At 36.6% G+C, this 22329-nt stretch overlaps 2 protein-coding genes across 3 annotated transcripts; one reads left to right on the top strand and one right to left on the bottom strand.

Annotated features, from left to right (window-relative positions):
- Positions 1-207: 207 nt before the first annotated feature.
- Positions 208-9113, bottom strand: LOC120008413 (vacuolar protein sorting-associated protein 35B-like). 2 transcript variants are annotated; one of them, XM_038858716.1, is made up of 22 exons: positions 8950-9113; positions 8760-8856; positions 8546-8669; positions 7041-7226; positions 6057-6144; positions 5810-5866; positions 5615-5704; positions 5376-5498; positions 4491-4565; positions 4359-4418; positions 4026-4142; positions 3585-3824; positions 3428-3493; positions 3129-3218; positions 2594-2683; positions 2086-2175; positions 1812-1880; positions 1477-1557; positions 1273-1380; positions 1082-1185; positions 808-921; positions 208-717 (listed from the first exon to the last, which is right to left on the bottom strand). In XM_038858716.1, exons 1-22 carry the CDS (start codon positions 9043-9045, stop codon positions 507-509), a joined length of 2376 nt encoding a protein of 791 aa, XP_038714644.1. In that variant the 5' UTR covers positions 9046-9113; the 3' UTR covers positions 208-506. The 2 variants fall into 2 exon arrangements, with proteins under 2 accessions (XP_038714644.1, XP_038714645.1); XM_038858717.1 differs by lacking the exons at positions 8760-8856; positions 8950-9113 and adding an exon at positions 7744-7797 and having other exon boundaries at positions 8546-8651.
- Positions 9114-14545: 5432 nt separating this feature from the next.
- Positions 14546-21924, top strand: LOC120008416. Its single transcript, XM_038858723.1, has 10 exons — positions 14546-14896; positions 15297-15427; positions 15584-15817; positions 16438-16693; positions 16970-17146; positions 19923-20195; positions 20566-20696; positions 20819-21052; positions 21139-21394; positions 21601-21924. Exons 1-10 carry the CDS (start codon positions 14611-14613, stop codon positions 21810-21812), a joined length of 2190 nt encoding a protein of 729 aa, XP_038714651.1. The 5' UTR covers positions 14546-14610; the 3' UTR covers positions 21813-21924.
- Positions 21925-22329: the final 405 nt, after the last annotated feature.

Here is a 22329-nt window from a genome sequence, read left to right on the forward strand (position 1 = left end):
CAGCGTCCACAAGATATTGACTTGGGAGAGGTAAAGTCGTTATGGGCCTTATCGCTAGTAACCAAAGAAATCTTAGAATGGACATCAACAAAGAGAGAGAATGACGAGCACCACCGGATGAGTAAAAAGCAAACTATACACGCCCCCTGCTACCCCCCACATTCAAGCAAATACGTAAGTTGAAGAAGAATACTACATGCACACGAGTTTCAAATGAACAGAAACACAACCTTCGGAACTTCAATGAATGATACACTCTGTAGTTTGATTTTATCGTCTCATTCACAAACCAATCGTCCATTCACAAGAATGCTTACAAGAGAACATGCGACAACAATGTTAAGTTACCTGCTCTCTACTATGGCAAAATGCATAGCCATTTCAACATGGCAAATTCCGCCAGAGCTGGATAAACATTAGGCCTCTGCCTAGCATTTCTTTCCCATTCAATGAACTTGCTCAACATAGTCGGCCTCATTTCTCGTATTTCCCTTCAGTCTGGCAAGTCAGACCTTCACAGAATCATATTTCTCACCCATTATACCACCTTTATCTTTCTGGAACCGAATATACCGCAACGTGCTAGCAAAAAAGGCATCTGAAGCTGGATCAGGGGTTGTGGAGTCACTTTGCATCTCACTAGTGATTAATTCAATGAGGCTCTGAATAGCTGTACTTGTGATCTGAGGGTTTCCTTTCTCAAAAAAGTAGAGGTACCTGAGGCATCCAGTGAATTGTAATTAAATCAAACAGCAGCAACTATAGCACATACAAACGGGTATACAGTAAAGAATTAAAGATACAAACTTGTTTAGTATTTCAACGAACAGTGTGACTGGCCCACTACTACCCCTTGTGACACTGGCCATCTGCTGAGCAGCATTTGCAATCCTCAAGGCCCGCTTCAGGCAAAGCAAGACCCTAAGATTATGGAAAAGCTTCAGTAAGGGTCGCATCTATGACTGATGAGTAACCATTCCAAAAACAAGAGCACCACTAAAAATGTAAGCATTGTCAATTTTACTCTTTTTTTTCGATAAAGAAAAGACTGTGAATTGATGTTATGCAAAAGGCAATGCACCTTTCTCCATCTTTGATTCCATCTTGATCATCAACCCAAAATAGATGCGAGCAAGCATAAACAGCTCTGCACTGATCAGGCTTCTTCAAGAGCTTTGCAGAATACTGGCCATAGGTGGCAAAAGGAAATGAATATATATTCAAGAAAAGAGATCGACAAACCCAAATAAGATCAAAGATATTGCATCATACCCCTGTGGCCTTGTGTGTCAAAGTATCCCTGTTCTCAACACCAAAAGCATTCATCCTCTGTAGTGTCCCAATTATTAGATGTATTGCCGTCACCTGGGCCTTGGAGTCCTGAAAGCAAGTTTTCCGTTACTTAAAGCTGGCTTAATATGATCCATCCACCATTTACTAAATCTGAAAAGAGAAAACTGATTCTAGAGCAATTACCGCTACTTCCTCTTCATATAGCATGAATGCCTGAGTAAAAAATTCATAGGCAACAGGCTCAAGATCACAGTCATTAGCAGCCTGATCAACAAGGTAACATAGCAAAACAAAATAAGGTCAGAACATAAAATTAAATTTCAACAACAGTCGTTTAAGAGAATGTAATCTCGAGTTGTGTGCTTCAAGAAATACAGTGAAGGCACAACACTGGTGTTTACATGTCATGCATTGGAAGTGTAATAGCAGTTAACTTTAGAAAGTTTATCCTCCAGAGTTACTTATTAGAAATTGCACAGAAATCATTCTCTTTTTGGGGATACCAACTTGGACCATACCTCAGCACATTGCAAGTACAGCCGTAATGCTAGCTCAGGCGTAGGAATAGATGCAAGAGCCTCAATTGTCTGAAATAAGACCATGGGGGATTCACAAAGAAGTTAAATTGCTAGAATCTTTTATCAGTAGTAATGTGACCATGCAATAACCAAAAACCTATTCTCCAGGTTCTGCTACAAGAGAAAATGTCTAGTTACATCAGGAATCAAGCGCCACATTTTCCACTGCAAAAATATATGTGATAAAAAAAAAAAAAAAAAAACACAAACTTACCTCATTTAGAAACTGAAAAATTTTCTTCGGGGTAGCAGGAACTTCTTCTCCCACTACATCTCCATCTTGAACTTGCAATTGCCTAACCAGCTGCAAGCCACAAATAGAATTTTAAACAGCTTTCAGCTTAAAACTTGATACTAAAGTTTTTCAAACAAAACTTGCACATAAATAGTATTGGCATTATATTGTAGAGATAGTCATGCTCAACAGATAATAAAAAGTGTAAGTAAACTTCTGTACAACTTCATATTCCTTCTCAAACTATTTGTTTTAAGAGCCTGAGCCACGAAAGTCTGCATGTCAACAGAAGTCAAATTCACAGTCTGGCCACAACAAACTAATATAAGCTTTGTCACTTGAAAAAGTATAAACAAGCATGCAATTAGAAGTATCAACACTAGAATGCTTTTATCTAAGCAATGCACTCATATTATTTATGGGCATTATGGCACAGGCTAAATTGCACAAAATAGTTTGCCACAATTCACAGGAGGAGGAAATATACCCTGAGTGCAGAAAATACAAGAGGCGGAACTGTAAAAGGCAAGCGTTTTGGTCCTCCAGTCATTATATGCTTCCTCACAGTACAGATAATCTGAAGTTGAAAAAAAGTCTTAATTTGACATGATCTATGCATAAAAGAAAATTACCAAAAAATCAGGCCACAGATGAGGGCAAATACGAGGTCCAATTAACACATGGCAAAACCCGCAAGTACAGTAACAAAAGTGAGTGATACAAGAAGAAAAATGCCCAGATATCCACTGAAGCTTTTGACCCTCCCGTGGAAAAAAACAGGGTTTTTCATGTATTAAATCTCACCAGAACCCTACCTTGCCACAGTTTTCATAGCATTGTTTGACTCGCATGGTTGATCACTTCAAGGCTAGGGCAATATTTTGACTTTTAAGCCGATTCAAACTTTCAAAGTATAAAGATGTACACTACCCTACTCACCCCATTAAAAATCAAGCAGAACTGGAGAAAAGAAGCTTAACCCAGGCACCAAAAGAATAGTCATATAACCAGAAGCCACATACCTTAAACATTTCATCCGGCTCATCGTTGTAAAGCATGTGTATAAGGCGAGCAACCGAATTTTGCTCTTCCTTGAAATCCTCCTCATCAAGCTACGAGGAAAGTACATAAAAATAAAAAGTTGTTATATTTGAATAACTGAAGCACGAAAGAAGAGAGCTCTATCAAGAAGGTAAGGTTAATTCAAAATGAAATAAGAATTCAAGTGGATCAAGAGGAAATTTCAAAGCAAGCTACCATAAATACATAATTAATACATAAGGACTAAGTCTTTTAATGTAGATGTCTCCTAGAAATGCACCTCATCTGCAGCAGTTCCATCCAAATCCTTAATTAGCCCTTTTATTAATTCGAACAACACCTCAACCTACACATAACGATAGACACAAATTACACACTTACCCCATTACTAAAGGGGAAAAAGAGAAGATATAGTATATTAGCTAAAGAAAGATTACCTTGTCAGCTGTAGAAATGCAAGTAATATTTCTCATAATGCTTTGAATTATAACCATTGCCATGACTTTATTCGTTTCATTATCAAGGTGGTCCATCACACGGGGATAGTTAGAAAGTGTCAAGGCAGTAACAATGTCATTGTATTTCTCCAATGGAGCACTCAGAAGCGCAACAATTTGTTTTGTTGCTCTACTGACTTCAAGCTTTGGAGTGCCAGATAGCTTCTTGACACATGCTCCCTATAAAATGCAAAGAGCGACACTAATGGTCAGGTCAAATTAGTTCCATGCAATTCACATGGCATGGAAAGCCAAATGGAGATGAAGGCTAGTCGAAAACAAAGCTGCTGGCCAGCTACATTCATGTTCCGTGCAATGTTTTAAGCAAAATATACGTATGCTCAGACAAGGCCAATATATGATATTTGAGATATGACATACCAGTACTTGATCCACATAATCAAGCCTATCAGGATGAACTCGGAGAGCGAATGAAAGAAGAGAAACATACAGCGCTATGGCTCCAACAATAGGCATGTCAACCTGTGCTTCTATGACCTGACATTGGATTATAGGCCCTCAACTTATGTAGTAAGAAACCTAAACCCGCATCCAGAAACTTCAATAGGAACAAATATAACCGAATGGCACTACTCAATTTAGCAAAAGCTTCTGCATAAAGCAAAACTGTTTCACATAATACTCATTTGTTTCTATTTGTTCCTATAGAAGTGTTTCTCAACTTAGCAGAAGCTTCACAGAATAGCCTGTTACCTTCCCAATGGCACTACTCAATTTAGCAAAAGCTTCTACTTGCAGGAATTCAGGCAAAACCTGGAGAAATATCGGTAGTCAACAAAAAAGCAGAAGTAAGTCTCGTCAAGGCAGAGCATGTAAATAACTCACGTCAGGACTGGAAGCAGCATAATTCGACAATCGCTCCATCAGTTCAGATAGCACTGTCTTGATGTCAACTGTTGGCTAAAAACCAAAATGATGCAACACAAAATATGTCAATACTGCCTAAGCTCGTTGTCCCTTATTACCTATTCTCATAATTCGAAAGAGAGCAAACACAACAACTCTACCACTAGACCACATGTTCGCCTGTAATTTTTTTCAACAACTAATGAGTTGAAATAATTTAAGAAGAAGAAGAAGTGGATGTGAAAAGAAGGACAAACTCTATAGTATTAGACGAGATTGTAGGTCTTAATCAAAATGAATGGTGGATGAGATTCATGTGGCGCATTCACACTAATTTCTCTAATGGATTCATGTGGCAGACCCCAAAGTTGTTGGAGATAAAAGGCGTTGATGACAATGATAACAATATACTAATGGACTTAAAAAAAATGTACAAAGATTCACATTCTACAAAGTATTCTCTAATAAACATTTTATCTCGAATAATCCCTTACCAGTAACACACGAGAAGATGAGCTTGAGGCTGGTTTCAAGAGGTTGGTGGTCATAAACTCCATAAAGCACTGACATTAGTAGCCGCTAGAGAATCCAGCTAGCATGCATGGAGAGTAAGTATCTCCACACCATCATCATTATCATCAATCTCTTGAAACCAGCCTCTCAGGTGCTCATCCTTTTCAATGCAACACTAGTAACTAGTAAGGGATCAAAAAATATACATTCAAAAAAATATCCTTTTGAAGCCCTTTTTTTAATCAGAGGGTAATTATCAAGTGTTGGGGGAAATTTTCTAATGAAAGTAGAAGTACTATCAAACAAACCACTCCTATTTATGAATTTCTTGATACAATTCATGTTGCCTACCTGAAGCTGGGGGCAAGCCCCCAATAATGTCTCAAGGGTTTGTAAATGATACTCATCTGGAAAGACTTGAATTATGCAGTCCATCAAATAATACTGCGCGAGCTCATCTTTACAGTTAACAACCTGTACAACCAATTTGAATCGAAGAGTTAGAACCAGTCATGGAGCATGCTAAGATATCATAGATTTCTGCATTAGAGAAAACACGAGCAGCCAAGATGTGAAGTAGATTATAACACCTGCTCTAAAACTCTGGAAAGGACCGTGTCTCTGTACATCTCAAGGTCCACACCATCTATCTGACTGAGAACATGAAGATTCTTCCCTACCTGGTAAGGAAGATATGAAGGTTCAGGAGCATGACTTCTTGTGCAATAACATGAAAAAAAATGATACTGTTTCGCCAAGTGATAGGGTCAGATCCTTCATATTACAAGATCACGAAGCTCGCTTCTTTCTTTTTCCCGCTTCTCTCTCACACGACCAGGTCCCTGCAGACCAGAAATCCCAATTGAAGGCTTCAACTCAGGATCACCAAAGAGTATGAATGATTTCACAAGCAACAAAACACCTGCATGGCCAAAAATTATGCCCTCACAATTCATTTCTCCTAAATGGCATGCAAGTACTGTGGTGCCATACACGTCAAAACAAGAGACGGTTCAAAGACAATAGTTAGACCTGATGCTGCATTCGAACCCACAGTTTGTTCATCTCAGTGAAATTTTCGAGCAAAAATTCTACAGCATCCATGACAGCATCAGCATCTCTGGAAGAATTCATCAGCAAATTCAAAGATAAATGTAATCACAAAAGATCCCCAATAAGTATTCAACATATCGAGTAATATGGTTTGAACTTACAGAATGAAAGTTAATGATCGGAATGAGATCAAATTCATCATATATTCCTCAAGTTACTGTATAAATATGAGATTACATTCATATCACAATTTGTTTTGATCCTTAATAAGACAGCATAGACGACATTAAATTGCATGTTTTCTATAACTGAGCACTTTTGACCAAGGATGCCAAGGGCCAATTAGTAGCTGCTAGTATATTTGTTGTTATTTTATTAGTAGTGGAGTTTTAAGTCTTTACTTGTTTCTTTGGGGTGTTTTTAGTATTTTCCTGGTACTTGGAAACCCTTCCTTTTGCCTTATCTGAGGCAGCGAAAGAGGAGGAGGCAGTTAGTTGATTTTGGTGAATGTGCACAGCTGCGGCCGTGTCTATTTGGGAAGCTCCTAGGGTCACTTCTGGCGTGGTGTTGCTGTATCTCCAGAGTCCTTAGCTGATATGTCAATACTCTGTATCTCAGGAAGCGAATCTTCTTGAGTGGTGAGTTAGTCTGAACTTCAGGAGTTTGTTAGCTGCCTGTTAACCTTGATTGTTTGTAGTTGTGAAGGTTATGTGGAAGATCAATTTTATCAACTGAGACTTGGAACTGTTCTAATTACTTGTTGACCACTTTGTTCCGGCATCAACTTTCCTCAACAGGGGACCATTTAAGAGACCTTTATATTAGTTTATCTATATCATTAGAACAGATTGCTTAAAATATAATGCAAAAGAAAAATGGAACTTGCAGCAATCGACTATCGCCAATTAACAACTTCGCTCTTCGAATCAGAAAGAATGAAACTTAACCAGATGATCTTCTTACCCTTCATACTGAGACCCAATATCCTGCAACTTATCCCTGCTAATTTGAGAAAGGTAACTTCTAAGAAAGAGTCCACGAATTGGATGCTGAACTCCTCGACACATTTCCACAAGATCTTTAAGGACATCCTTAGCAGGTGCATCCTTTGTTTTGATGTACACAGATCCTACCGTACATAGGAGATACCTGGGGAATAAACAATGAGAACTTCAATTTGTTTATAGGCATGAGAGTTTCAGTAGAAACAACAACTCAAATTTTAGGACTTAGGAGGAAATGCTCAAAGAGAAAAGTAGAATGTAGACATCAAACCTAGTTAGTGTAACATTATTAGATAATAATCTACCTAGATATGTAGATGATCAATTATTGATTAATAACGTCAAATCCTAAAATGTAGAGCAAGTGAGCAACTAACTACTCAGGAAACACCATTTGAGTATAATAAAAGCAACAGTACAGATTCGAAGTCAATATGCAATTATTTATATGCACTTGCACACACAAATGAAAATTCTTCATGGAGTTTCAGAATGGAAAAATAGCAGTTAACACGTAAAATAAAATCAGAATGGGGAAAAGGTTTTAATAATTAAACATAAGCAACAGCAGAAGTCAAACTAAAACAAAAGCCAGACGTTTATCAGGTTCAGCTTTGAAGAAGCTGCCACAAAAGAGATCTAAGATTCAAAGCCACTCTTACATCGCTTATTCTAGCAAATATACAGCATCTGAATCTAACTCCTTTATCATTTTCCTGAAAAGATTGGAACAGGAGAAACGCCTCATTTCGAGCATGAGTGGTAACATTATAAATGCACATAAGCAACAGAAAACTGGTTGTATTGGCATTTCTATAATTATCATATTCTCCAAAAGGAAAACTCAAAAGGACTAAAACATGTCTTAATGATGTGAAATTCCCAGTTATCTGACCACAGGAAAAATAATCGACAGCAGACTTGACTGTGAAGAAAGACTCCACTGTGAAATGGCATCTACTGTGGCCAAAATTTATGAAAGCAGTATAATGAAGAATTCTTGATCGGAGAATAAATGAAAACAGTAGAAAGATGAATACTCGAAAGAGAAAAAGACAACGGACAATGAGGTATTAAATTCACGGTTGTGTTAAAGATACCTCATCCTAGGTTACTTTATTGATCAACCAATGTGCATTCAGTCACGACCTACATTGTTTTCAGTCATGAAGAAAGAGTTTAAGATGCAATGGCATTCATCGTGGCAACAAACAGAGCAATCATAAGAAGAATTCTTGAAAGGAAAAAACACAAGGAACAAGGAATTGTTAAATTTTTAATTAAGTTAGCTATTATGTTGACGTTCTCATGTCATGACCTCATTGATTCATAACTACCTATTTTGCATACATCAAATCAATTATCCAGAACTTCATCTAAGATAATTGAAATTCAAATAAAGTTACAGAAAAATGTTGCAATCCATGATCAAATCAAATGATTTCCCAAGCCAATTCTACTTACAGTCTAGGCAGTATGTTCCCAGCATGTTGTACGAGTTCGTATAAATCTACGACTGTAACGCCATGCTTGCTTTCGTCCTTGAAGAACATCTCCAGCTTCCTCAATTCATCAAAAGCTCGCATATCTTAATACCAAAAAAGAAAGAAAGAAAAAGTCAGCTACAGCTCCAAGCATCACACGATTCGATCAATCAAGAAGAGAGTTGAGAATTTACAGAGTTCGTAGTATCTGTGAGGAGAGAGCCTCGAAGTTCGAAGCTCCGACAGCATCTGAGCCGAGTACTTGAGAGCTTCTCGGAGGTTGTTCGCGTCCTGAAACGAATCAAACATTGAGAATTGAAGTGTTTTCCTTGAGCCAAAATGCTAGGGTTAGATCGCAAGAGATTTGAGGATTGGTATCATTACCAAAGCGCGATGAATGTAAAATGCGTTGTGTTGGATGCCGGCGATCCCCTCTGCGACCCATTTCTCTTCGTCTTCCGCTCCGTTAAGCATCATCATTCTCTCTCCCTTTTCCCTCTTGACCCTGTCGGAGCAGACGAATCAGTTAAGTATGGGACCGTCAAGCTTACAAAAAAATTGAGCACTGAAATGTCGACTGTCAAAAGTCAAAACTCAACACTCGGTCAATGGGCAAGCTGTTAAAATATGGGCCTGGGCCGACTTATGGGCCGAAATGGACACCAAATAATGAAACAGACAGAACTCGAGCTTGAAAGATGTTCAATTTGGGCATGAGGAGCCACTGGCCCCCTACACGAAACCCATTTGGGCTTGGGGAGACTTAATGACTCCATGAGCCAAAGGTCCAATTAGGAACACTTTAGCGGCCCACTATCAAAGTGCTCAACTGTTTACACTTTTGAAAACTTTAGTCACACCCCACCTTTTACTAAAGACACCCCAATTTGAGTTGACCATCCCTTGTAAAACTGAGTTGACGGGGTGTCTTTAGTAAAAAGTGGGGTGTGACTAAAGTTTTCCTTACACTTTACGACGGGAAAAACGAAGGGTATAATTTGATGATGCTGCTCACCATTCACCATTTTTGTTTTTTGGAATATTGGAATTCAAGTAATTGTTAATTATAATGCCAAGCTGTATGTTACGGCTATCAGTGCAGGTCCAGGTTCCCAGCTCTGTTTTCTGAGACCATCGAGTGTGGAGTTTGCTAGCATCCATTCCTCGTCATTGCCCATTGACGCTCACAACCATTTTTATGTGGCCATGCATGCAAATTATATCCTAAATTACGTTAGAATATCCAGTCAAACACTACAAATCAATATTGTTCGCTTAAGTCCAAAGGTCCGCACGACTTTGTTTTTTTTTTTAACCGTTGTCATTGATTTTTAGACCTAGAAAATTAAACGCATAGATTGTGTTAGAAGAACTAGACCTTTGCTTATACGTCACTCGTCATGCTAATCTGATGTGAGATAAAGTCTCAACAGTTGTCTTAGATGAATTGATCTTTCTGATATAATGCTATAGATAGGTACACTTAGTTGTTGAATCAACACCGTTAAGCATAATGAAATGGATGTAGCAATGGTCTACTTGTTATTACGGTGTCTAGCCAATATCCCAATTTAAGGCAGAGGTGTCTCTGGATGGGGTGACATGGACCGCCACTCAGGGTCCTATATTTTATATCAATATTATAGTAACATAAACTCATTTAAGTAACATACGACATTTATTTATTTTTTAAGAATCCTTTTTAGAGTTCGTTTTGATCCCGAAAACTCAGGTACACCGTTGATTTAAGGGTTGGCACTATAGTTGATGCATGACATGTAGACTTTTTCTTCTTGTAATTTTAATGTGGCCCAATATTTGTACGTGGCATCCGAAGATCGTTTTCCTTCGGCCCCACCATGGCTTATCTTCACTCACATCCGCTATGTCAATCAGTTGAGATTTGAGAGGATCGGGTGGAGTCGTCCATAGTCAACTGCTGTTAAATGCTAGTAGCTCTGCATAACTATCGAGTCGATTGATGATGCCTGCATGACCCTACTACATTATAATCCATGCTAAAAAGTTTATACAAGGGAATATTGTATATATTATTTATAAGAGTTGTGATTGTAGCTTTCTTTCAATTTTCATTGTGGAATATTTGTTGTATGGATCGAAAAAAATGTTAACACTTAACCGTACTATTAATGAGAATGGAACTTGGACATTCAAGTAGAAAAAAAAGTCTCAACCACCAAAACAACATGACATTTTTTACTATTATCCTCTACATTATATACAAAAATATTTCTTCTTTGTACCACTCGATTAGTTGGACTGATTATAATTTATACTGCATATCAATCGCTTGACCGATATAATTACGATATTGGTATTTAAAACTCAACTTGAATTTGGTGCATGCAGTACACCACTACATGCCAAAAAATTTGAACAAGGGAAAATAAAAGGTTAACTTTCTTGAGATGGAGCGAGCCTGTTTGCATCAAGTGGTGAAAAAAGATAAGCCAACTAACTGTAGGCGAGGTGCAATAAACACGAGTGAGGTAGCAGGCTAAGTTTGTTTGTGGTGTCCTGGATAGTGCATCGCTGGAAGGTGGAGATAAGATGAAGACTATACCTAAGGTAAAGTCTATTGAGTGCTAAGTACGATGGAGACTCTACATTATTTGTTTATCCTGGTCTATATTACTTTAAGTTCCACAAAAAGAAAAAAGTGATGGGGTCTTTTGGTTTACTAAGCACGTGACTCAACCAAAGTACTTCAATGTATTGAATTTCACATCTATAATTTGAACATCTTTATTGATCCGGAAGTACTAATAACGGTTTGTTTTCTGTCGCTGAGAAAACAAACATGTTAGCTGACATTCACAAAATATGCATACATGAATCGAGTACGAAAAAAGAAGAACAAAAAAGCAAACCAAGTCGATGTACTTTTACCTCTAACATTAAAATGATTAATCAAGCCTCATTGATAACACAATAGTAAAAGCGCACACAGATAACGTAATGACAAACCAAAAACCGAATGACACTCTCTCTCAGAGTAACACGAAAATTTTCAGAGGAAAAATGATATAGGAGAGTCTGGCCCGTAAAATTGTGAAGGCAACCTTAGAATTAGTAGGTGATCAGTTGCATACATTGCAATGACCTGAGTTGGACTTGATCAATCAGTTACCCATGTACTGAACGTTGACCAAAAAAGTCAAGCTCGCTATCCACGCCCTAACCTATCCCGGGTCGGTATGCGTGAGTGTTATTGCCCAGCCCAAGCCTAAACCTTGGGTGCTCTTGGGATATGTGGATCTCACATTTAATTGTGCCGGAAGTAAGTCCATGTATGCTGCACCAACATCCAACATATATTGGGACCGGAGGAGAGTGCTCTTGCACAACAATTTGATTTGACAAATCAAATCATAATTTTAAACTTAATTGTAAAGGTGATGGGATTAACTAAATACTTTAGGATATATATATTCCCGTTTAACAAAACCCACAATTACTTATAAAGTACTTTGATAAATGATTCATGACGAATTTCATTGAATTATAAATAATACTATATATATATGTGTGTGTGTGTGTATGTATGTATATAGTTTGTTGCGTAATTAATAGATGTAGATAAGCCTAACCCCACAAAGTACACATTAACTTCATTATAAATAGTTTTATGGTTTCTGGTTGTGTGTATGAATCTCACATAGCTAGTCACGTAGACATGACAAAGTAAGGTAAATGTTTTTTTTTTTTTTTTTTTTGTGGTTAAAACTAAATGGGTTATATTTTTAAATTTTTTTGCATAAATCATGCAAAATGCTTCGAATGGTATAGTAGTTTTGGTGAAGGACATATAAACTAACAAGAGATGAATATTGCAACAAGCTGCTTAATAGTGACCACATATAAGAAATCTAAGATCTCCATATTTTTGCTGAGAATAAGAATCTTTCTTATATAAGACATATTAGGGCGACTGAAGTGAAAGAAGTTTTAAGGAGAATGGAAGAGATCGTAAATTAAGTATGCATAACATGAGACAAAACATTAACTTAAAATTTTTATTCAGAAACTTTCCTTATTCCAATTTCACGTTAGAAATCAATCTTTACTTTTAACTATTATAATGTTTGCTTCAACTTATGCTCAATGATATCAACAATCTATCTTAACATCTTGTGTTAATGGAGTTTTGATTATATATAAACAAGCTTAACCGTAAATCACTCTGTTGTAGCTTGTTTGGCTTCCTTTTAATCTGGTTTTTTTGACCATCTTTTAGGTTAAGTGCATGTTTGTTTAAACTTGTTCATAAGTGCATATACTTCAACAATTATATATACATATATAAACAACTCATTGAATTCATTCACGAACTCAATATTTTTGGGGTTTGGTCGTTTACCAAACAAAACTCGGTCACCAACAGCCATGTCTTGCTTTCTCAAGCTGTCACAGCATGAGTGATAATTAATTGTTCTTTTTTAAATAATTAATTGATGATGATGAAGTAGCCATGTATATTACCTTTTTCATGAGGGTAGCCCACCAACAATTGTCAAAATTAAAAGATCCAATTTATACTTTTAAGCGTGAGATCAATAGTTTTCCACGTAATACGTACATGACTTTAATTTGTAGATATTTTGACAACTTAAGAAGCATAAATTAAGCTAGGCAAGGAGTTTGATATGACATCTAAGACTTGTCCTCATTATAAGACTCGTGTCTCACAAAGATTAGATGGTTGTAAGTCGGCCACCCATGTGATTTATAAATAAAATCCCTCTCAACTAAGAAGACCCTTTAAGAACAAAATTGTGCGAATATTAGTTCCAGAGCATATAATACCGTTTGGGTTGAATTTATATGATACTCTCACGAATATTTGATTTATAACACACACATATATGTGTACATATATATATATATATATATATATATATATATATGCAGTCTTTAGGAATAATAGAGGGTGCATAATTAAAAAGAAAAATAAAGGAATGAAAGCTATGGTTTACAGATCAAACTATATATGTCTACAATACTAGAGGAGGTTCTAGATAGAGTCGATCATGGACTTTGCATTAATACAATTAATCAATTATGGGTGCACTTATTAATATGGTTACCTGTCCAGCGTATAAAGACATGTAGATAGTTGTCGCAATCATATACGTATTGCTTAATTACTCGTACAATTATTTTTCCAATTTTAATAATTGAGCAACTGTCTATAGCATATACATACATATATATTTGTATAATGTCAAAGTAAACTTGATTAATTTGTTTATATAAAATAGCACTTGATCCTTTGGGTAAATGCAAGAGAGATTTTGAAGACTTAATCAAGTGTACTAGTACTCTAGATTACCAAAAAAAACCTAAAGGAATATACCAATTTGTTTAATAACTAGCTCAAACAAATTCACAAAATGAATTATACATACATACATACATACATATATATATATATATAGAAGCAAAGGAGTTAGTTCTTGTATATATGATTGGAGCGGATCATCTTAATTATTATTTTGAAGATACAATATATCTCTCTAGCTATGTATACCAGCATCATTTAATTGCTTGTAAGAGGAAATCTTGGCAAGTAATTTAATAATGTGATTCGATGTTGGTGGTTCCCGTGAAAAACATACATGCATGCACGGACTAGATTCATATGATCACCATTAATTAATTAATTAATTTTTAATCTATTAGGACAACATATATATATATATATATAGTTCTTGCATAACCCAAAATTGTGTTGTCTATACCTTACCCTTTTCCCCCATGAAAAAGGCAAATCATGTTTTATGTTTTTTTGTTTAAGATTATTATACACAACACAGCATATATACGTACATATATATAATATCAATCACTTGTAGAGTTGTAGTTGTGTGCAATAAATGACCCATAATAATTGTCAAATCAGTACTCTAAATCTTCTCCATGTACATATACATTATATAAGGGTTAGAAAAGAGCCATATTACTGCAGTATCCTAGTCTTTCTTCTTTCTTCTTCACTAGTACTTAATTGTGAAGAAGCCAGATATGTCTGCTGCAGCTGGTTCTTCAGTACTATTATTGTTCATAATAGTGAGTACTAGTGTGTATGTTAATGTTGTATACATGGCAGCGGGAGGAGCTTCAGTGAATATTCCGGCCAATGAAACTGTTCCGGCGGTAATCGCGTTCGGGGATTCGATTGTGGATTCAGGGAACAACAACTTTCTTGAAACTGTAATCAAATGTAATTTCCCTCCTTATGGTAAGGATTTCAAGGGAGGACTTCCTACTGGAAGGTTTTGTGATGGAAGAGTCCCTTCTGACTTGATTGGTATGTACCACACACCATACTCCCTATTCTTGTGCTTCTTGTATTTTGGATATTCGATATGAGTCTAATTTCGGATTGTTATATCCGACGCACGAAAATTTCTTATTTGACGACATAGTAAGTTGCTTCAAAAATCAACGCGTGGTCACAAGCATCTGTCTTCTTATGCCCCAAAATACATATTATTAATTAGTTTGACTTAATTTTTAAAATTATTTTCGGTTCTAAAACTATATATAGTCAAACTAATGTAGTTATAAATTACCTTAAAAAGCATTGCATGGAAAACATATGAATATCGACATATATATATATAAAGAATACGCATGCATGTGATTCTAAAGTCTTTTTTTTTTTTTTAATTTATCATATAAGAATTCTGTTGGATATATATGATCAGCCGAAGAACTTGGAATCAAAGAAACGGTGCCAGCATATTTAGATCCAACGTTGAAACCTCAAGATCTTATCACAGGAGTCTCATTTGCTTCAGGAGGCTCAGGATACGATCCTCTCACACCCAAATTGGTAGTACGTATCTTGCACCCAATTTTACTCAGGGTTTGTTTGGTACAGAGTATATGTTGTTGATTTAGGCTAGAGTATATACTGTAAAATATAATATGTTGTGTTTATCATTAATTATTGACTAATTAACATTGCTTTTGTTAATTATGTATGATCCAGTCAGTGATATCACTATCAGATCAAATTGGTTACTTCAAAGATTACATAATGAAGCTGAAAATGAGTGTTGGAGAAGAGAGAACAAACTTCATTTTGAGCAAAAGTATCTTCGTTGTAGTAGCAGGCAGCGATGACATAGCCAACACTTACTTTGCCCTTCGAGTTAGAAAAATCCAGTATGATGTTCCTGCCTACACTGATCTCATAGCTAACTCTGCTTCCACTTTCATTAAGGTGACATTTCTCTCTCTCTCTCTCTCTCTCTCTCTCTATATATATATATATATATATATATATATAACTGATCATAGGCCCAAGGCCCACCCTGGCTCACCCAATTCAAGTGCTGGCCTTGACAGTTATAGGGTCTGTGGATCAAGCTTGAGCCAAAAAAAGTGGCTCAATTGTGGGCCAGAAATTGGGTTTGAGATTTTAAGCCTGGGCCTGGCCCAATAATAATGGGTCAGATTAGTTTGGGCGAAGAGGTAAAAACTGTCGCATCGGGTTCAATTGGCCCGACAGATGCCCGGACTATGATGTAAATAAACCATGGCAGAGGCCGTTGTAGTCCCATTTGCCCAATTTTCTTTTGATAAATCTTTTTTTTTTTATCGATTTTACGAATTTATCGATATATTTTTTTTATCTTAAACAAAAATTAAATTCAACAAGAAAAATATGTATAATATTTTGGGTTTATACCCAACAGTCCAAAATTGTCATGTATTTTTCCATTGAATTTGATTTTTATTTCGAGTAAAAAAATATGATTGGATTTGTTAATCTAAATACTACATATTCATCGTTAGTTGATCACTGTTAATTCTAATATTTTTGGGTGAAATATTTGGAAGGAATTATATGAGTTGGGGGCAAGAAGAATGGCAGTTTTCAGTGCACCACCGATCGGGTGTGTACCATCACAAAGAACACTAGGAGGAGGTATCCAAAGAGAGTGTGCAGAGGATCCCAACAAAGCAGCCTTGCTCTTCAACTCCAAATTATCTGCACAGTTAGATAACCTAGCCACTTCCTTACCTAACAGCAGGATTGTCTACATTGATATCTATAATCCTCTGCTTGATCTCATCAAAAACCCCACTCAACATGGTAAGCAAACCCGTTTTAATGAACACTAACGATTTGGATCCCAACAACTAATATCTCAATTATCTTAGCTACTCCTGAGATTTACGCACAGGATTTATGTGCATCATGTGAAGTCAACAAATTCACTTGAATCATGTGCGTCCAGCTCAGCAATTAGGATAACTAGGATACCAATTGTTGGGATTTTTATCATTTTCGTAATTATATGATTTTGTTTTTTTCTTTTCTTTTATGCATAAAGTTGAAGTTGTTTGTTGTGTTAATATTGGTTTGTAGGGTTTGAAGTGTCGAACAAAGGTTGTTGCGGCACGGGGAATTTGGAGGTGGCAATACTCTGCAACCAGATTGTTTCAGAGGCATGTCCAAATGCATCGAGTTATGTGTTTTGGGATAGTTATCATCCTACAGAGAAGGGATACAGTGTACTTGTTAAGCAACTACTCAGCAAATACTTTGATAATTTCTTTTGAAATTAAACATATAAAGTATTGACTTCAATCAAATGATATATAATATTGAATGAATTTCCATAACTTGCACGCTTGTATACTCTCATTTTTTTTTTTTGGGTGTTTTCGTTTTGTCACCAAGAAAATTAGTGCTCTCACATATGTGAATTCAGATCAATATAGCGAAATATGGACTCAATCCAAGGAATTAGGATTTGCTTGAACACTAAATGGACCCAGTCCAGTGCTTAAATGAGGCCCACTATGTAGGCTCAAGTATAGTCCGGCCTCAAAAATCTCGGCCTTATGGTGGACTGGGCTCCTGTTTCCTCAATGTGAGACTTCTGACTAGTCAGTAGTCACTACACAAAACGGACCCAGTCCGATGGTTAAAAAGGCCACTAAGTAGGCCCAATTATAAAGTATGATACAAGAAGACGTGGCCTGTTAGCATCCTTGGAGAAATACATTAGTACATTAGTGCTTCAATTTACAACTGCACTGAAACGTATCTGACCCAGTTAGGTGATGGGCTGGCCCACGATTAATAAACAACGACAAGTACAATAGGGCTTCACTCTTGAGAGTGAGAAAGAAATGTCAACTATTATTAATGGCGGCTTTCGATCAAAGTCGTGGATTAATGGCAGAGAGCCAGAGATAAACGTTGGAGTTGGTGGTTCCCACGGCATCATTATCTGCATGGTTAGCCTTCTTAAGGGCAGTCATGGTCAGCTTTTTTGGGTTATTTTCCTAGAAAAAAATATCGGTTAATTTATCCCATTATACCCAAAGGGAAAATATCTTATAACATACCGCAAATGACATATAAATGTCGATCCAATTGATCAATTATTTTCATATCAAAAAATGACAGTTTATACCATGTTCTCTCTCACATTAACAACGTGCTTTACGAGTCTAAGTATTGGAGTATTGACGACCCACAAAGAACAAAATTTTACTCGCTCGATGTATTCACAGCTAACCAATAAACTCAAAAAGAAGAATATTATTAGTGTGTTTAACCTGAAAAATTGGACAAATTGTAAAAATACATGGGTCACTGATTGGATTGTATAAATGGACATATACCCGAAACAGCAATGTGGGCAGAAGGTCAATTTTCATCCATCTCTTTCAAGTGGGGCAAAATAAAAAGAAGGAATTGCAACACATCACAAGACACAAGCACTGGTCTAGTGGTCTCTCCCTATATGAAGATGATAAGTGACATAACACAGAACAAAACGAAAAGAAAAAGGAAAGGAGGACTAAGGTGTGATAGATATGGTAGGGTGCCCAATAAATACCAACCAAGAGCATTAGTTTAGATCATATTGTTCTGTAGCTTTTGACATCAACTGACATCAGTTTTGTCCTCTTCACTGCACAGCCAATGAGAGAGGGACATGGAAGAGCGAAGCATCTTCTCTTCTGCAACTTCTATCAAAAAGCGCGTGAAAATATTTAATCATAACTACTGAAGTAATCAATTAATCTACTGCCAAAACAGAGCATGCATCCAAGAGAGTTGGATTTACTGTTTTTTTGGTTCTTTTTTGGTCGATGATTATCGTGAAAGATATGTTAGTGAAGATCGATTAAAATCGATCGTGGACACTCCTACTCAATATTGACTAATTCTTGATGTCCTCCTCAAGACCCATGTCACTTGATCCATTACCTCTTCAGATCCCCCAATTGACCCAAGGAGCTACATAAAGATTATATCATTTGCAATGGTAAATTGTCAAAACATTTTATCCCACTTCAAATCGGCATAATCTAATCGAATGACATATAAACAAAAGCCAACTATTTCTCACATAACAAACGCACTAAACGGCTTAGGAGAACATATCCATGTAACCCTGTGACCCTTTTAAACTCAAAAACATGAGACCTTATTGGTTGAAGAGGGCGTTTCCCCCCAAAATAGGATTAGGCCTGTTAGGGTGTTATACTTTTTTTTTGATAATCAATAACAACTCAACAGACGTGTCATTTGCACAACTCAATAAACCTAAACTCGAGCCCGACTAGGCAAGTGTAAATCTGCTCGACAGATTAGTTGGGTCGAGGCGCAGTACAAACTACTTGGAAATAAATGCGCTAGTTTAGAATCAAACTTCCCACATCAGACAAGATTTTTTACGCCCTAAGTCCGTAGAGATAATCAGTTAAGCTATCGCCAAGTAGTTGTTGGGTGTTACACATTCTATGTTGGATAAATAAATAAATAAATAAAATTATTATAATATAATAGTACAAAATAATGCACTAACATGTTATTATAATATGTCAATGTCGCAGATAATTTTTTTTTTGAAAGAATAACAACATATCATATCTGTATCTTTTTGTATCTAGAGCTTGGTCTGGGGTTGGCTTGTTTGGTAATAAATTCAACAATATTTTAACATGTAGAATTTGGTTGGGGGCATTTATGAAACCCAGCTAAAGACCCTCAGCTTTAATTATTTTTCCCTATTCCACTGCTCAACAGCCACCAAATCATGATGAAAAATCTCACAATTTCATTTATTGCTTCCAATTATGCTAAAACAAACATGATACAAAGAGTATACAAATCCTAGCTACTTATTTTGTGTGGCTCACAGCTAGATAATCTCCTCTGTTGAAATTCAATTTATAATTCCATATATTCAGACACCAATATCTACACACACACACACACACATTTATGTTTATACCCTTCCATTTCTACAATCCCAAGAAGTAGTAAGAGGCTCTTGAAGCAATGAAATTCTACTTACCAATTTCTTCAGCAGCAGCTTTGTTCAAGGTATTGTTGTTGATATGTGTATTGGTGGGTGTTTGTTTAAGGAGAAGTGAAGGTGTAATTAAGCTTCCAGGGAACAGCACAGTACCAGCAGTGATACTGTTTGGAGACTCAATAGTGGATACTGGTAACAACAATAAGCTCCAAACTCCTGCCAAATGCAACTTCCCTCCTTATGGGAGGGAATTTAAAGGTGGGATGCCAACTGGGAGATTCTCCAATGGCAAAGTCCCTGCTGATTTTCTAGGTTTGTATTCAAACAACCTCCATCTCTCTCTAATATGTGTGTAGATGCATTTTTTGAGTGTCTAAGGTATTGTTTCCTCTGGGGTATCACTACGGATTTTTCTATATATATATATATATATGTATATATATATTTTATGTATTAAATGGTGTACATGGGTATGGGTATCTTATGTATTAAATGGTGTACATGGGTATGGTTATCTTCACTTTGTGCATATATATATATATATATATGAAATGTGGGATGTTTTTTGGTGTTGTTGGGTCTGTAAGAATTTATTGAATTTTGACTTGGTAGATGATGCTGAGTTCCAAGAAATTTAGAATCCCAAATTCAAACTTGTCCATTAATGTTTTTTGAATTTCAGTGGAAGAACTGGGGATTAAAGAGCTATTGCCGGCATATCAGGATCCGAATTTGCAACCTAAAGACCTACTCACCGGTGTAAACTTCGCCTCCGGTGGCGCAGGCTTTGATCCTTTGACATCACAGATAGCCGTAAGGACACATCACAGACGCTCTAAAATTATGATCAAGCTGGTTTTTTTTTTTTTTTTTTTTTTTTTTCAGAAATTTCAGACTCTAATTTTAAGTTTTTTTCTTCTTGGTATGTGAGTCAGATGTGCTATTCATTAGAGGATCAGTTGAACCAGTTCAAAGAATACAGAGGAAAAGTGACAGGGCTCATCGGTGAAGCAGGGGCAAGTAACCTTGTAGCTCTGTCTCTGGTTTTAGTGGTAGCTAGCAGCAATGATATTGCGACTACCTATTTCGATTCGCGTATCAGGCAAGCACATTATGATATCGGTACCTACACTGACATTGTTGTCCGATCGGCTTCCGATTACGTCAAGGTAAATACTAATGAACCCTCAACTCCCTTCCCGGATGAACTTTAAAATAAACAGTTGAGTTACAATTGTTGAATTTGTATTGAAAGGAATTATATGGCGTCGGAGCACGAAGGATCGGCCTTTTCGGTGCTCCGCCACTAGGATGTATCCCGTCGTCGAGAACTGTGGCCGGCGGCATACAAAGAGAGTGTAATGATACCTACAATCAAGCTTCACAATTGTTAAACTCCAAACTAGCTGCAGAGTTGAGCATCCTCAATGACGACTTGCCCGGTGCAACTGTGGTTTATATTGATATCTATAACCCTATACAAGACATCATCGATAACCCAGGAAAATATGGTAGCTTATTAACATTCCCATCTTGAATTATGACTAATTAATTTACTAGCAGTCTTACAGATCCCAATGCACACAATTTCAAATGGATAATACGCTTCCATCTTAACATTTGAGATAACGGGAACAAAATAAGTGGGATGCTTAACATTTCCGTTAATTTAATTGATTGATTTGAATTGACCCATCCACCTTGTTCGTTGTTTCAGGGTTTAACATTGTGAACAAAGGATGTTGTGGCACAGGACTAATAGAAGCATCAGTGTTTTGTAACCAGTTCAGCCCACACACATGTCCAGATGATTCAGGTTATCTTTTCTGGGATGGGTTTCATCCCACAGAGAAGGCTTACAAGATTCTCACCACGGAAATTATCAAGAATTCTGTCAACCAATTCTTGTGTGGTGATACACCCTGTTGAGTTCACTTGATTGCTACGTACCCTACACAAACCCTATATGGCCCCATTTCCACATTATTCAAGACAAATCTAATTTCATGTTATATTACTAAAGTTGTCAAATGTTCATGTCGATTTTTCAATAAAAAGTTCGTTTTTATATTACTAAAGAGTCTATTCCCATATCGGTTTTTGGGCCTAAAAATCAATGATGATGGTTTAAGTCTATACGAAGAATCAAGTTCAGAACGGATAATATTGATTTGTAATGTTTGGACTGAATATTTAGGATTTATTTGAACATAGTTTGTTTAACTCAACCCTCGAAGGCTCTAATAACAAGGACACAACTCAGTTTTCCTTTTAGAAATCAGTAGGCACAAATAACTATCAACGAAATTTATGGAAGAATAATAGTAAAATTGATTTTATGGGCTTGTTACTTGGACTTCCTATCTTTGGGCCTATTATTGCAATATTACACCGGGTCGGTCCCAATAGGCCCATTGGTAAGAAGCCCAAGAAACGACTTTAAAGA

This window comes from Tripterygium wilfordii, chromosome 11 (assembly GCF_013401445.1).
Source record: "Tripterygium wilfordii isolate XIE 37 chromosome 11, ASM1340144v1, whole genome shotgun sequence".
In the NCBI taxonomy this organism is placed as follows: Eukaryota; Viridiplantae; Streptophyta; class Magnoliopsida; order Celastrales; family Celastraceae; genus Tripterygium; species Tripterygium wilfordii.

Coding starts and splice junctions, on each gene's coding strand:
- LOC120008413 (XM_038858716.1), bottom strand. CDS start 9,045: ATGATGATGCTTAACGGAGCGGAAGACGAAGAGAAATGGGTCGCAGAG. Junction 4,419..4,490: donor ATGCTGCTTCCAGTCCTGAC/GTGAGTTATTTA, acceptor ATATTTCTCCAG/GTTTTGCCTGAATTCCTGCA. Junction 1,558..1,811: donor TGTACTTGCAATGTGCTGAG/GTATGGTCCAAG, acceptor CTTGTTGATCAG/GCTGCTAATGACTGTGATCT.
- LOC120008416 (XM_038858723.1), top strand. CDS start 14,611: ATGTCTGCTGCAGCTGGTTCTTCAGTACTATTATTGTTCATAATAGTG. Junction 14,897..15,296: donor AGTCCCTTCTGACTTGATTG/GTATGTACCACA, acceptor ATATATGATCAG/CCGAAGAACTTGGAATCAAA. Junction 15,428..15,583: donor CTCTCACACCCAAATTGGTA/GTACGTATCTTG, acceptor TGTATGATCCAG/TCAGTGATATCACTATCAGA.